The following is a 15,724-nucleotide window of genomic DNA, read 5'->3' on the forward strand; positions in this document are numbered from 1 at the left end:
TGGTGATTCAAGTATAATTAAAGAGGGAATGCTCTCTTTAGCTAAAGTTGTTTAAGTAATAATCGAGGCAAGTATCTCCTTCTATCTCTTTGGAAATTATACCTTATCAATTGATATGATGGTGCCTATATTCGTTACTTCAATTATTTCCAATCTTTATCTACACCAGAATTAATTGGAGTAATACATGAAATTTCCGTACTATATATAAACCAAGTAGAAGAGAGGTGACAACACAATCATCCATTTTATCTTAGCTCATATTCATCTCTGTTCTATTTCTCTTTGAATTATAACCAAGTTCTGACGCCAAAAATGGCTGATGCACTCATCTCCGTGCTTCTGGAGCAATTGGCTTCAGTAGTATATCAACACACAAATCAAGCGGTGAAACTGGTTTTGAATGCTGAGAAAGACGTTAAAAGTTTCAGCAGCAAGCTCAAAGCTATCCAGGCTGTGCTTGAGGACGCAGAGAAGAAACAATTGACAGATGCTAGGGTGGAAGACTGGTTGGAGAAGCTGAAAGATGTCTCGTACGAGATGGACGACCTGCTAGATGAGTGGAACACTGAAATTCTCAGACGACAAGTGGAGGAGAAGCAAGAGAAGGAAGGAGAAAATGCTCCTGTTACAAAGAAGAAGGTATGTTTCCCCATGTCCTCTGTTTGCTTTTGTTTTGGACAAGCCAATAAGGTCATTCATCGTCGTAACATAGCTAGAAGGATAGGGGAACTGAATGAGAAGTTAACTTTGATTGCTGCTGAAAGAGAAATGTATGGCTTTCATCAGTCCACAAAAGGTGGCCCTGATGATCAGCAACTTATTCAACGACATAAGACTTCATCTTTGGTCGATACATCTACGATATTTGGCCGAGAAGAAGAAAAAGAGATGTTGTTGAGCAAGTTGTTGAGAGAGAGTAGCCCGGAAGGGGGGAGGTTCCTTGTCATCCCTATTGTAGGGATGGGAGGGATGGGCAAAACAACTCTTGCCCAATTAGCTTACAATGATGAAAAGGTTACAAACTATTTTCATAAGAAAGTATGGGTTTGTGTCTCGAGCCCTTTTGACGAGATTAAGATTGCCAAAGCGATCATTGAGAGTCTAGATAAAAATGAAACCCAAAAGAGTTCAAATGAGTTGGAAACTCTCTTAATATGTATAAGGTCACACGTTAAGGATAAGAAGTTCTTTCTTGTCCTAGATGATGTATGGACGGAAAACCCAAAAAAGTGGGAAAGTTTGAAACTACCAGTAATAATGCAAAGTTGTGCTGAAGGTAGTAGAATACTAGTGACCACACGAAAACAAGGGGTTGCAAAAATGATGAGAGCAACCAGTAGCATGATCCATTTAGACAAGTTGAGCGATAGGGATTGTCTAGCATTGTTCAATAGCATCGCATTTTTGGATAGGAAAGAAGATGAGGCTGATGAGTTTGGAGCTATTGGTGAGGAAATTGCGAAAAAGTGTAAAGGTTTGCCTCTTGCTGCAAAAACTTTAGGCAGTCTAGTGTGGTATAAAAAAACAAGAGAAGAATGGCGGGATGTTTTGAATAGTAAGATATGGGAATTAGAGGAAGTTGAGGAACAAGTTTTCCGACCACTATTGCTAAGTTATTATGATTTGGTCCCAGCAGTCAAAAGGTGTCTTTTGTATTGTGCTATATTTCCCAAAGATTATAATTTGAAAAAAGATAATTTGATTGAGCTTTGGATGTCGCAAGATTATCTTAGTTCAAAGGAAAATAAAGAAAAGAGAAGAAAAGGTCAATATTATTTTGAGAGTTTAGCAATGCGGTCTTTCTTTCAAGATTTTGACGTAGATGAGATGGGAAATATTGTAGGGTGCAAAATGCATGATATTGTGCATGACTTTGTGCAGTTTCTCACCAAAAAAGAATGCATTATTATAGAAGCAATTAAGGGTGATAATCAAATAGTGGAGCTACAGGGTGAAAATGTTCGTCATTTGACCTTAGCAAATGTACTCGAATTTCCTACTTCATGTGACAGATGCGTATACGTGCGTAGCCTCACACTCCTTCATTCAAGCATTAGAACCATAAGCCCCGGTTCAATTTTGAAAATGAAATGCCTTAGGACGTTGAATTTGAGTGATAGTGTCGTAACTGAACTTCCAAAAGAGGTGGGTGAATTGATTCATTTGAGATATATGGATTTGTCTTATAGTAGATTGAAAGAATTACCGGATGCTGTGTGTGATTTATACAATCTACAAACTCTGATCCTTGTTTGGTGTGGGAGTCTTGAGAAACTACCCAAGGCAATGGGAAAGTTGATCAACTTAAAGCATCTATATGTTCGGGGTTGTCGTGAGCTGAGGTACTTGCCAAAAGGGATTGGGAGTTTGAGAAGTCTGCAAGCACTAGACTGCTTTTATGTATGTGATCAGGGCGGTGATAATGAAGCAGCAGCATTGAAATTAGGAGATCTCGGAATCATGGACCAGCTTCCGGGGAGCCTTTGGATAGAAAGATTGGGGAAAGATGATGCGAGTGAGATAGAGAAAGCACAGTTGGGGAATAAGGAGTGCCTCTCTCATTTGGGAGTATTTTTCGTGGAAGTATGTGAAGAGCAGAGGAAAGGTGATGAAGAAATAGTGAAAGCATTGCAACCGCATCAAAATTTGGAATCTTTATCCATTGCGTATTGCCACATTGGCACCACCGAGTCTCTCTATTCGATCATCAAGTCTTTACGCAATTTGAGAAAACTTGTTCTCTATGAATGGAAATATTGTCAAGTTTTGCCTCCTCTTGGAAAATTGCCATCGCTTGAAATTCTGGAAATACAGGAATTCCAGAATGTGAAAAAGGTGGGAGTTGAATTTCTGGGAATAGAAGAACAAGTCTCAGGAATTCTATTCCCCAAATTGAAACGACTTTCTTTCAGTGGGATGCCCGAGTGGGAAGAGTGGGAAGGAATAACAAAGGAGGATTCTTCTGAAATTACAATTGAGTGGGAAGGAATAACAAAGGAGGATTCTTCTTCTTCTGAAATTACAATAATGCCTCGCCTTTCTTCCTTGCAAATTACCAAGTGCCCAAAGCTCAAAGCACTGCCAGACTTCCTGAACAAGATAACAACGCTGCGTACTTTGGAGATCAAGGCTTGTCCGATTCTCGAACGAGACTACCAACAAGGCGTGGGGAAGGAGTGGCACAACATTTCTCACATCCCAAACGTCTCAATTTCCAGCTGAATCGCTCGCTGCCCAAATACATAGGTATCAATCACCAAATGCAAATTCTGAATGAATCTTTACATTTAGTATTTTCTTTCAGGTATTCATATCGTTGGATTTCAACTACTTTGTAACCATTTGCATTGCCTTCACATTTCGCAGTTACAACATTATTAGTTATTTAGTCATTGTATCTTCTTACTCCGTGGTTTTCAATTAATGCCTATACATTAATTCAAGTTACAGATTCCATTTTAAGTTTGGTGTCTGAAGCTTGGTAACTGTATTTTACTAGGAGAAGGGATTTGACGATGCAAATTCAGATCAAGGTAACGGTGGTTCAGAAAGTTGGAGCTGCCCGATTCGGTAGGCTTACCATCTTCTTGAATATTTTTTTTGTCCCCATGAATGTGAGTTGTTTCCTTCCTTGTAATTGTTGTATCTGATATTGTTCTGCTTCTTTCAGGCTTTACTAACCTTTTTCTTACAAAAGTTTCCCTCCTTGTATCATACCTTCAACTGGAAATGAAGTTATCACACTAATTAAGTTACAGTTGAGGACCACCGCATTAAAGCTTTTAGGATTAAGAAAGTCATTGGAGTTGTCAAGCTGATGAACCTCTCTCTATGTAAGAACTTATGCTAACTAGCTAGATACCTCATTTTCTTTCTTCAACTAGTTACTGATTCCTGATCTCCTCTGCTTTTTCTCTCCATTAGATCAAATCTCAAAGCTTTGCTTCTTTATACTCATGTCTATCTCCTACTATTCTTATATCTTTCTAGTTTCTACTCTCTAAAAGGATATATTTACATTTGTGTATTCATATGATTGGGATATATTTACAATAAGAATACCATTGTTTAGTCATTTGCCAACTTACTGCAATACAGTGCTTACAGATATTGGTTGGTAATTTGTTGAACTGTCATAAGATTTTAACTCCTGGTGGAGAAATGAATATGATTTGATGAACACATTCTATGCAGGAGGGACTTTCAGGCCGCTGTAACCATACAGGAATTTTGGTATTCATTTCATTGATTGATTCAAGTGCCTATCACCTAAACTAGGTAATTTTATCAGCATATTAAATAATCCTATGTATGCTTTAAAGGCTTCATTTACGCAGATTCTAGTTGTCAAAGAATCTAATTTCAATAGGTTGATGTCTAATTTCCATGGCCTGGGTTTTCCTGTCTTAGGCTGAAGCTTTTGTGGAATGGATGCTGACAGGGATTTGACTAGTAATTGGGGTTCGGAAGCTTTTTCTGCAATCTGTTTCTTACAATAAGCAGCAGGCCGGGAGCCTGGTAATTGGTGTTTGTGCAAATGGACCATTCAAATCCTGCCACCTCAATCGTTGAAGGTTGCTTGAAGGTATATATGGTCCAGATCCAAAGGACTCTGTTTGGCTTAAGCTACATCCGAACATAGTCTGGTGCTTTGATCAAACTATATTGCCTAGAATTGGAAATATATTGGTGCATATATATTTTAGTTAAAACAATTCATGTTAAAAGTTTAGTGGATGAAGCTTGGCAAATGTATCTTAGTAGGAGCTGCAGGATTCTGTTGGACTAGGTAGTTGTTTCCTTGTAAAACCTCAAAAGCAATTGCTCGTTATTTCTCTAGCTAGGTCTATCTATACGCCTATTAATCCTCAGTTTATTTGTGAGTATTCGTAAGATCTGGTGTCTTTCAAAAAGAAAAAAACATAGCCTTTTGTAATCTTGTTTTTATGCCACTACTTCCCCATGACTTTGTCGTAATCTTTACTTGAAAATAATAACAGCATTTCTGGAAATGACTGTTAAGAATTTTAATGCCGCTGCGTACTTGGTTTGGATTGATGTTTCTTAGTTTCAGTTTATACCATAGTCCCCAAATCATGTCCATTTCCTATCATTTTATATCTTTCTACTCAGTAAAAGGATATATTTACATTCAGGCTAGGTATTCATATTACTCTGCATTATCAGCAATAAGAATACCATTATTTAGTTATTTGTCTTCTCACTGCAATCCAATGCTTATAGTCCCTGGTTGTCAAGTTGTTGAACTGTCAAAGGATCTATTTTCCTCCAGCTGGAGAAATGAATCTGATTTTGATGAACACGTTCTATGCAGGATTGTGTATCACATGGTCTTTCACCATAAAGGAGATTTTGAATGCATTTAACTGAATGAAGCGGCCCTTAGCTAAACTAGGTACATGTTATAGCTCAGCATCTTAAATAATCTCAATATCATACTTTAAAGGCTCAAATTTAAGCACTTTCTAGTTGTCAAATGTTCTTATTTTACTACGTTTGATAACAAAATATTCATTGCATGGGTTCTCTTATCTGAGGCTGAGGGTTTGTGTGGAATGGATGCGGATGCTGAATGGAATATAATAGGTACATGGGATTTGCAATCTATTACAATCTGTATCCTAACAATAGACATGGAGCTCAGAGAAATGGAGTTTCTGTAGCTGTATTCAGACTGAAAGATTGTGTGGACATCTCTATACCAAAGCGTTCCACCTCACCATCGTCAAAGGTAATACCATAATAAGTCTAGATCCATTGTGTTAAGCTACACGTGCATGTAGTCTGGCCCCTTTATTGAGGACTATGTCCCTTGGTACAGCTGCTTTAAGTTCTATGTTAGCATGTGTTTGATGCTGTCACTGATTGCTGGGGACCTAGGTTGTTATGGTTACTGATCCTTATCCTGCTTTCTCTATTCATCAGATCAAATCTTAAAGTTTATGTATGTTATATTAATGTCTTTCTTACTGGCATTTACATCATTTTACTACTCATGGATACAAGGATTTGCAAGCATTCGGGATAACATACTTGGTTTTCACATATATACTTTGTACATCATAAGGCTACCATTATATATGTAGTCTTTGTTCTGTTTTACTGAAATGCCCTGCTTACTGAACAACTAAATGATCACAAACTCTTCCCAGACATTTTGATGAACACATTGTATGCACGAGCATTTTGACTAAAGTGTCTCATACCTAAGCTAGGTAATCTGATATTAACATCCTAAGTAGTCCTATATACTAAGTTTATTTTTCTTTTTATCTGGACAGTCCTATATTATCTATTATACAAATGCTTGCAATTGCACTTTCCTGTTGTCCAATTCTAAAAATATTACAAGGTTTGACATCTAGTTTCCATTACATGGATTTTCTTGTCATATAGGCTGAAGTCGATTTCTTGTGGAACTGAAACTGATTGGAACTTGAGAAGCTATCCCTGCCATGGCTAATGATGAAGATATATATTTCCAGAACTTGTACATTGTGAGCTGCAATGCTAATTGTACAAGAACTTGAATGCAGCTTGATTTATTTTCATGAGGCTGGAACAACAATTATCCATATCCAGTGGCCAAGTGCATCGATCAGACTTTTCTTAATTTAAGGTTCGATCTTTCTTGATATGGTCTTCTTTTATAACATTGGTATATCCTCGTCTGCTCAATTCCTTTGTTCATGTATGATCAACTTTCCATAACTTTGATAGCTAAAAGCTATACAATCTTATAATAGCTATGAACATAATCAACGGTATATCTTTGTGTAATGGAGGAATACGACAGTTGATGTACCGGCAATAATTAAATAGAGACCATTTAAAATGGTTGAAACCGGTCCTTATGATTCTACTTAATTAGTTTTTACCATCCACTATTAGGTTGAGCATACCAGCATGAACAGAGGAAAAAGTATGCGATCCCAACACATTCATCATAATTTAATCCACTATCCGGACAATACCCTTTCTGTCTTCTCATATTCTGGAAATTCTCTCCCTTCTTTACCTGTTCTCATGATTACCAAGTGCCCAGAGCTCAAAAATCTGCCAGACTTCCTGCACAAGATAACAGCACTGCGTACTTCGGAGATCAGGGATTGTCCAATTCTCGAACGAGACTACGAGCAAGGCGTGAGGAAGGAGTGGCACCAACATTTCTCACATCCCGAACGTCACAATTGGATGGAAGTGAACAGGTATCGATCACCAATGAATCTTTACATTTAGTATGGAATTTTATTTTCTTTTAATCTAGTTTATTCATTACTATTCTAATTTCATATTTTTTTGGTACAGAAAATCCCATCAAGCTATAAGTTTCCATTCGTGTATTCATATTGTTGGATTTCAACTACTTTGTAAGTTTGCATTGCATGCACATTTCACAATTAGAATATTATTAGTTATTTAGTCATTGTATCTTCTTACTCTGTGGTTTTCAATGCCTATATATTCAAGTTACAGATTCCATTTAAAGTTTGGTGTCTGAAGCTTGGTAATTAGTGTATTTTACTAGGAGAAGGGATTTGAAGATGCAAAATTAGTAATGGTGGTTCAGAAGTTGGATCTTCACGATTCTGTAGTCTTAGCATCTCCTAGAATATTATTTTGTTGTTTTATGTTACATCTACATGAATGTGTTGCTGTACGTGTTGGAGCAGCATGGATTCTGTTGGAGTGGTAAGGTTGTTTCCTTCCTTGTAATTGTTGTATCTGATATTGTTCTGCTTATTTTAGGCTTTCGTGACCTTTTTCTTAAAAAAAAAATTTCTTCCTTGTATCATACCTTCAACCGGAAATGAAGTTATCCCAATTCCAACAAAAAATCACACTAATGAAGTTACACTTCAGGACAGCATTGAAGCTTCTGGGATTAAGAAAGTCATTGGAGTTGTTAACCTGATGACGCTCGCTATCTAGGTACATATGCTAACTAGATACCTCAATTTGTTTCTTTAACTGTTACGGATTCCTGATCTCCTCTGCGCTTTTTCTCTCCATTATCAAATCTCAAAGTTTTCTTCTGTATATTCATGTCTATTTCCTACATCTCTTAACTAGTTTCTACTCTCTATAAGGATATATTTACATTTACATATTCATAGGAGCTGAGGTAAGCTATCCTTCTTTAATTTGTTGGTCATTAGGATGTAGGATGTTCAATTACAAAGGAGAAATTATGCCTAGGGTTTGTTCTAGAGACGTTTCTTGACCGACAGGGTGTATAATTTAATAAGCTTCGACTGCTTTACAAATAGACAATAAAGGAAAAACAATACTACAAAAAGTTATTGTACAAGGGTTTTACAATACTCAATTCCTTTGTATGTTTACAGATAACTCTGTGTTATGGTCTTTGTTTAATAGGTATAAAAGAACTATGGTCTTTGTTTATGTATGATCAACTTTCCATAACTTCGACAGCTAAAAACTATACAATCTTGTAATAGCTATGAACATAATCAACAGTATATCTTTGTGTAATGTAGGAATACAACAGTTGGTATACTTGCATTAATTAAATAAAGACCTCTTAAAATGGTTGAAACTGGTCCTTATGATTCTAATCAATTAGTTTTTACCATCAACTATTAGGTTGAGCATACCAGCATCAACAAAGGAAAAAGTATGCGATCTAAAGTTCCCAACACATTCATCATAATTAAATCCACTATCCCGACAGTACAATTCTGTCTTCTCATATTCTGGAAATTCTCTCCCTCCTTTACCTGTTCTCATGATATTGTGGTTCACGTTTCTCAGCCTCATTTGTTTACAATTCACCTTCTCCTAATTGCACCAGTTTTTTTCAATGTTTTTTTTTTCTTTAAATGAGGAAAGCAAAGATTGAAAGAATTCCAACGTTGACTATAGAAACTTGTTTATACGCTCTCATGAGTTTTTTATTTTCCCCTCATGTCTTCACTGTTTCGCTTGTAGATTGCTTATATGAAGAAAGAGCGAGATAGATGCTATTCGTGCTAAAGACATCCCTCAAGGTGGATTGACTCAAGGGCAAGAAACTCAGATCGCTCGAAATGAACAGAGAACAGAACAGGTAAAAAATTTCACCTGAACCTATATGCCTGCCCTTTTACTTCTTTATACTGGTAGTTGACAAATATTAATGAAGAAGCATCATCCTTAAGTCCCAATATAAGGAGGCAGGATGATAGTGACCCTTCTGGTTTATACGTTTTTTATTTTTATTATTTCTTACAGATCCTAGAAGAGCTTGACAATTTGGAAGAGACCCTGAATGAGAGTATTCGAGAAAGTTTAGGTGCACGTGTAGGGAAGCAATCTCTTGGTAAGAAGAAAGGAGCAATTGAAGAAGAAGAACTTTTGAGGTACTTAATTAATGAAAATTGCCCGTGTGAAAGTTTTGCACTTTTGGGTTTGGAAGAGACACTCAAGTACTCATTTTTCCTAGGATTGAACTATATAAAGTTATAAACTATACAGATCGAAATGTTTAACTATGAAACTGTAGTATGGAATTCCTAATTCATCTCATGGTTAAGTGTTAGCTTAGCTTACTATGCATGTAAACGCCATACATCATTTGTCAATGGCTCAATGCCATATGGGTTGTGAAATTCATTGTTATTGATTCTAGTTATTTGTTTTTCAGTGATGATGAAGAATTTTATGATCGAGCAAAGAAGCCTTCTAGCACAATGGCAAGTGAAAACCAATCAATTGAAATCTTTGATAAGAGAGATGCAATCACGGAAGAAATCTTTCTTATGCGAGGATGACCACTATTCGTCATTTCGTCCTAGACATGCTTCTTTTTATTTTATTTTCATACTAATTTTCCTTCATACGCTATACTAAGGTCGCACACCTAATGGCTGCGCACGCTAGTTCTCTAGTACAGGAATGTTTTTATTTTTCTCCTCCTTCATTCTTATTAGCTGCTATTGCAGCTGACTGTTATCATATGTAACTTTCCGATTTTTCAATAAAGGCCGACCTCTTCTACCTCAAAAATAAAAAAAAAATAAAAAATAAAAAATAATATGCGAGTTAAAGCCCGCGTCCATCCATGCAAAATGTGTTTTCATATCAAGAATGCATACGTAGTGATACTAATCTGACAAATGGTTATTTCATTTGAAAAAAATATATATGTAGAGGATGCCGCTTCTCCAACCAACCAAAGAAGAGAAGTGCCACTTGCATATTTTTTTAATAACTTCTTCGTATTTTACTATAACCTTATTATATGTCCAATATAGTATTATACCGATCATCTAAGTAAATCAAGGGTATTTCTTGAGTTTTTGAAAATTTAACCAAACTCATGTATTAATTTTAAATGAGAGGCTTTTCTTGTTATTTTATTTTATTAATGTGCTCCATCTTATCGAATCAAACATAAATAGTGGGCGTGTTCGTCGGAAAAAGTCATTCATATGATTTAATTGGTGTTTGAGCGGAAGGGAACTAGAAAATAGAGGAGTTTTGAGTCAGGAATCTTAAACTCTCATGCGTTATCCTAAAGATGGGGTTTAGTGCAGCGTGTGAACTGTGAAGGCTGCAAAACCAATGAAAAATTGCTTTGCACACTAATGGGAATTGGCTGAGTTTTGCCATAGATACCAAGATAAATGTAGTCGTCCCAATGAAACTAATCGCATGCTCGTTTAAGCACCAAAAACCTACATATTATCGCTTCATTGTCCGCGGCTCCCCCCCCCCCCAAGTGGTTGGGTTTCTTAATAAGGTTTGAATCGTTGGTGTCTAACCTATTCTACTTCGGCCCTGTTGGGCTTCCAAAGCACCGAATATCGGTGGCCCAGTGATTTTTCTCAATAAACAAAACAAACACAAGAAGTAATTGGAAGGGGCCAGCCTTTTTGTGCCAATATTTTCGCAACCTGCCTCACGTGAAATTGAAGCTTTACATTGTTTCAAACTTTCAATTAGCTGGTTACATTTATATCTCAAGTAAAGGCAACCCTTATCACTCAATGTCTCATATTAACAACATAAAAACTCAATTCACTTGAAAGCTCCGATCTCTACCCAATGAGTATTAGATTCAAAATCTAATTGATTTTATGCTTTTGGTTTGTTGCCAAATGCATGGAGTTGCAGCCAATATTTTTGTCTGGATTTTATCATTGACCTGTTGGTTTAAAGTTGCATTGATATGAACAAAGCCATCATCACATTCCTAGCGGCTCCCCCAAACCCTAAGCGAGATTTTCTCTCAAACCTAGCGGCTCCCCCAAACTCTAGTTATCACGTCGGCATTCTTTGCCGTCTCCACGTCCTTGCTATCCCAATGGCTTCAATCGACGCTGTCACTGCTAGCTTTGCCGCCTCTCTGGCTCTCGTTGAGGGAGGTAACGCCCCGGATCTGGGGAAGATTGGAGGAGGTCCTGTTCATCGATCTTCTCAGTCTTTTCTTCTGGGGAAACCTCTCACCCGTAAACCAATTGACGCTAATGCCTTCAAATCGCATCTCTTCCGGACATGGATGGTGGAGAAGGATTTTAGGATTCAAGAGAAGACTGACAATCGATTTCTCTTCTCCTTTGATTCGGTCCTAGATCGGAACAAGGTACTCAAAGGTGGTGTGTGGTGTTTTAACCGAGTCCCCATCTGTATGGAGGAGTATGATGGTGTTCTTCCCATTGCTGAAGTCCCCATGAAGCATGTTCGGATGTGGGTTAGGGTTTCTGACATCCCTCCTCTCTACGAGGAACCTGACAATTTCATCCTCATTGGAAACTTGTTGGGTGGTTATCTGGACTACGATAAGAGAGAGTTTCGAAAAGGTATTGTTCGAATTCTCTTCTCCATGACATCTCTAAACCGATCATTCTTGAGCGAAAGGTTTTCTTGGCCCCTGGTATTGAGCCTATTCTACAGTTCCAGTTTGAACATCTCAAAGGGAGATGTCCTCAGTGTGGATTGATTACACATTCTGGGGCTAAATGTGAGGAGCCAAATATGGTTGTTTCTGCTCCTAGGGTTTTGAAGTTTGGTGGTGGCCCCTCTACCTCTGGTGGCGCCTTCTCTTTCTTTGCTCAGACTACTCGAGATTTACCTATGCCTTCTTCTTCACTGCTGAAAAAGAAGAAGCCAGTTATTCGTCGGCTAGAGCGATCATCTTCTGAAATGGCTTCACAGGATACCGTGCACATCACGACAGAGATGGAAGGTATGGCTCAGGAGGTTTCGGAGCCGAACAAGGTTAGTGGGTTGTCCTCGGTGGAACCTTCTAACCCAAGTTCTCAAGATCTAGTTATCACTCCTGCCATGCAGACTGGTCAGAAGCAAACCTTGACTTACAAGAAAAGAGGTCGAGAATAGGTAATTGTTCCTTCCCCTAAGAAATTCAAAACTATTTTGGGTGGTAAGTTTCTCACTCTCCATGCGGAAGCTCTTGGTTTGGCTGAAGTTGAGGATGATGTCGCCCTGGTGACATTGAAGAAGAGATCGGGAAGACCGCTGGGAAGCAAGAACAAGGGTCCCAGGTCTCAAAAGAAGGTTGGTTTGACCCCTTTGCGTCTTACATATCCTTCTACTACTACTGCTCAGGAGGTTGGCCCTAAAGCTAAGGGCAAGGGGAAACTCTAGGTTTCCTGTTTCTGTGCCTACCTTTGATTTAGAGTCTGATGCTATGTAAGTTAGCTTCTCTACTCGTACACCAATTGAGGTCTCTAGGCGGGTAGAGTTGCTAAAGCAAGAGCTTAGATAGTCTTGGGTTTTTTTCTCATTTGGTTAGGCACTCTAATAAGTGCGTATTTTACAATGAGGGTCACTTGTCATTTGTTTGGCGGTTTGTGCCATCTAATACGATTGGTATGACACAACATGTGATGTATGTGCCTTCTGGCCATGGATAAATTAATGAAGTTATCTATTTCTCAGAAAAAAAAAAACAAAAAAAGTTGCATTGATATGAAAGGGAGGAAACAGAGAAGCACATTTCTGTTTATTACATGCTTAGCACATTTCTGGATTGTGAAATTCATTGTTAATGATTCTAGTTAATTATTTGCTTTTCGGTGATGATGATGAATTTTATGATTGCACAAAGAAGGCTTCTAGCAAAAAGGTTAGTGAAAACCCATCAATTGAAACCGCTGATACTCTTGTTGATAAGAGAGATGCAATCACAAAAGAAATGGAGAACAAGAAAGAGCTGCTTTCAATTGAGAAAAACAGACTGGCATCAGAAACTACAGAAGACACTGATGCTGGAGACGCACTGGATGCATACATGTCTGGAGTTTCATCTAAGCTAGGTGTGGAATTCTTCTCTAATGTACCTTGAAGTTAACATGGAATCTGGGGTTAAAAATGCTGCGGCTGGTTTGATTATAAGGAAGCGGAAACAAGTTCATGAATCTGAAGCCAGTGATGATTCTCATAAACTGTCGACCTCTAATTCCTCCATAGGAGATGGACTCGTGGCAGAGGATACTGTAACACTGTTGTTAAAGCATAACAGAGGCTATTATGCATCAGATGATGATAAATCCTCTGAAAGACAAGATACGTCACAAGGGAAACAACAGAGCAAGGGTAACAAGCCCAAAAAAAGAGTACTTGGTCCCGAGAGACCTTCATTTCTTGATAGTGATTCTACTGAAACATGGGTGCCTCCTGAAGGTAAAGCTAATTTGATTCCATGTCCTGGGTTTTTACTTTGTTTTTTCCTTTTTCTTCCTCTCTTAGATGAGAGATCTCTTTTAATAACTGGTATATATCTTCATGGCTCATGCAGGACAATCTGGTGATGGACGAACATCCTTGAAAGATCGATATGGCTACTAAATATAAATGCAATTTTTCCTGGGTCTGTAATGTAATTGATCAAGTTGAAGCGCTGTTAGGCGGCTTGCATATCAAATGAGTTTTAATTTTTACTACCTACATTTAGATTGTCAGACCCGATTATCAAATGGTAGTATGGAGGTATAGTTCGATAATACCCGGGGGCCAACACAACGAAACCTTCTTGTTGGGCACTGATAATTTTTTTTTTTTTTTTGGTTAGGATGTAAACTCACATGTAAACATGATCCGGTAAGGTGTATATAAAACATTTAATTGGTTCCAACTTTTTGCCAACTTACATTATGAAAATGTCCCTACGAATGCTCATGAGTTGTTTTTATGGAAAGTGGTTTTGTTAGAAGTACATCGAGGTCATTGTAAAAATTTCAAGTGTTCTCTGTAATACTGGGAAGTGCTTCTTTTAAAACCACCAAAAAGTACTTTCTGATGAGCTTTTGCCGATGAGTTTTCTGTCAGCAAATATGGTCAGTGGGCACGAACTGAAATCTTCTGTAGCTTTGCTCATGGATACGGAGATGAACGTTGTAGTACCAATAGAACCAATCGCATAACCTCAGCAGAAACCTTAATTTTATTTCGTATTCTCTCGACCAAAACAATTTTCAATGCTAAGCTTGTATATTGATAACTGTACGTAAACGAATAATTACAACTTTAGACGTCAACCAAATTTACAGGGGAAGAAGATACATTAATTATAAACATAAAAGCGGCATGGTTGCAGTGAAAGCTGTAACCCCACTCTGGATAAGCAACCTCTAACATGAATCTACTAGTCTATATCTACTTATTCCTCAATCAGCTGCAAGGCTTTCCATACTTCACAAGATTCTAAGATATAGATTGTTGATGAGCTGTAATAAGTATAGTAGCGTCTTTGTTTCTCAGCTTCCTCATAGAAGCTTTGCTCACTTCTACTGCACATATGCATACATGTATTCAGGTACCATTTAAATTTAATGCAGGCCGTACAAGAAGAACGAAGTGGCAACTGCAGTCATCATCATATAAATATGAGAACCATCGAGGGAATGAACAAAATTTGGTGGGAAATGTGTCCCCTACCTCTTGACCAGGATCTGTGACACGAGACTTCAGTTGGAGATTTGAGCCCAGAAACGTTAAATAATGCTTATGTTCTGATCTTAACTGGTTTCTTTTATACTATTTTTCAATGACCAGGTGTACAATTAAACAGGTAAAAAAAAATAAGGCAAGCCAAAGATCACATGCTCTTTTTCCTAGCCAAAAACAAAGACTTCCTCAAATCAAGTTCCATGCTTTCAAGGACAATGCGCATGTGAACATAAACTCTTAGTCTACATTTTATGATACAATTTTGCAATTTAAAATTGAGGGTGTCTTTCAGTAATCAGCATTCACAATTCAGGATCAGCAAGAAAGTTGTCACATATATGATAGCTAGCTAGCTAATATTGAGCAAGTTTTTACCTAAAGAATGTAAAGTAAGTAAGAAACAGTTGGCGTGCAAGTCTACCAAGACAAATTCGAAATCCAGGTACAGAACAAAAAGATGTCAACAGGAATGTCCTCAGATGAAGCATTGCATAAAGACATGCAGAAAAGTTTCACATTGTATTTAGTTAGTTATTTCAATTGCAATATTCTACCTAATATATTTCATATATTTAGTTAACTCAAGTTGTTTTAAATCAATTCATTCAAATTGGACTTAAGCAATATGCTTGTTTTTCAAAAATATATATGGGTCCAAAGGACTAGGAGGATAGTTGCAGAAGTTTCACATGGTTGTTCAATGTTGATGAAGCAGTTGTAAAGAGTGCAGAAAAGAACAATATGTGCTTTCCGTCTCTCTCTCGCATTATTGTTCTTTTTCTATGCA

General features: G+C 37.6%; 1 protein-coding gene and 1 long non-coding RNA gene across 3 annotated transcripts; both read left to right on the plus strand.

Annotated features, from left to right (window-relative positions):
- Nucleotides 1-251: 251 nt before the first annotated feature.
- LOC133726234 (disease resistance protein RGA2-like) lies at nucleotides 252-3,552 on the plus strand. The gene is made up of 2 exons (XM_062153748.1): nucleotides 252-3,249; nucleotides 3,503-3,552. The coding sequence occupies exon 1, from the start codon at nucleotides 316-318 to the stop codon at nucleotides 3,223-3,225; it is 2,910 nt and encodes a 969-aa protein (XP_062009732.1). The 5' UTR covers nucleotides 252-315; the 3' UTR covers nucleotides 3,226-3,249; nucleotides 3,503-3,552.
- LOC133726238 (uncharacterized) lies at nucleotides 3,547-9,809 on the plus strand. 2 transcript variants are annotated; one of them, XR_009854724.1, is made up of 9 exons: nucleotides 3,547-3,573; nucleotides 3,674-3,836; nucleotides 4,198-4,281; nucleotides 4,414-4,588; nucleotides 5,339-5,419; nucleotides 5,562-5,755; nucleotides 8,977-9,094; nucleotides 9,259-9,386; nucleotides 9,671-9,803. It is a non-coding gene; the product is annotated as an uncharacterized LOC133726238 (long non-coding RNA). The 2 variants fall into 2 exon arrangements; XR_009854723.1 differs by lacking the exon at nucleotides 3,547-3,573 and having other exon boundaries at nucleotides 3,593-3,836; nucleotides 9,671-9,809.
- Nucleotides 9,810-15,724: the final 5,915 nt, after the last annotated feature.

Source organism: Rosa rugosa, chromosome 1 (genome assembly GCF_958449725.1).
Source record: "Rosa rugosa chromosome 1, drRosRugo1.1, whole genome shotgun sequence".
Taxonomy (NCBI): domain Eukaryota; kingdom Viridiplantae; phylum Streptophyta; class Magnoliopsida; order Rosales; family Rosaceae; genus Rosa; species Rosa rugosa.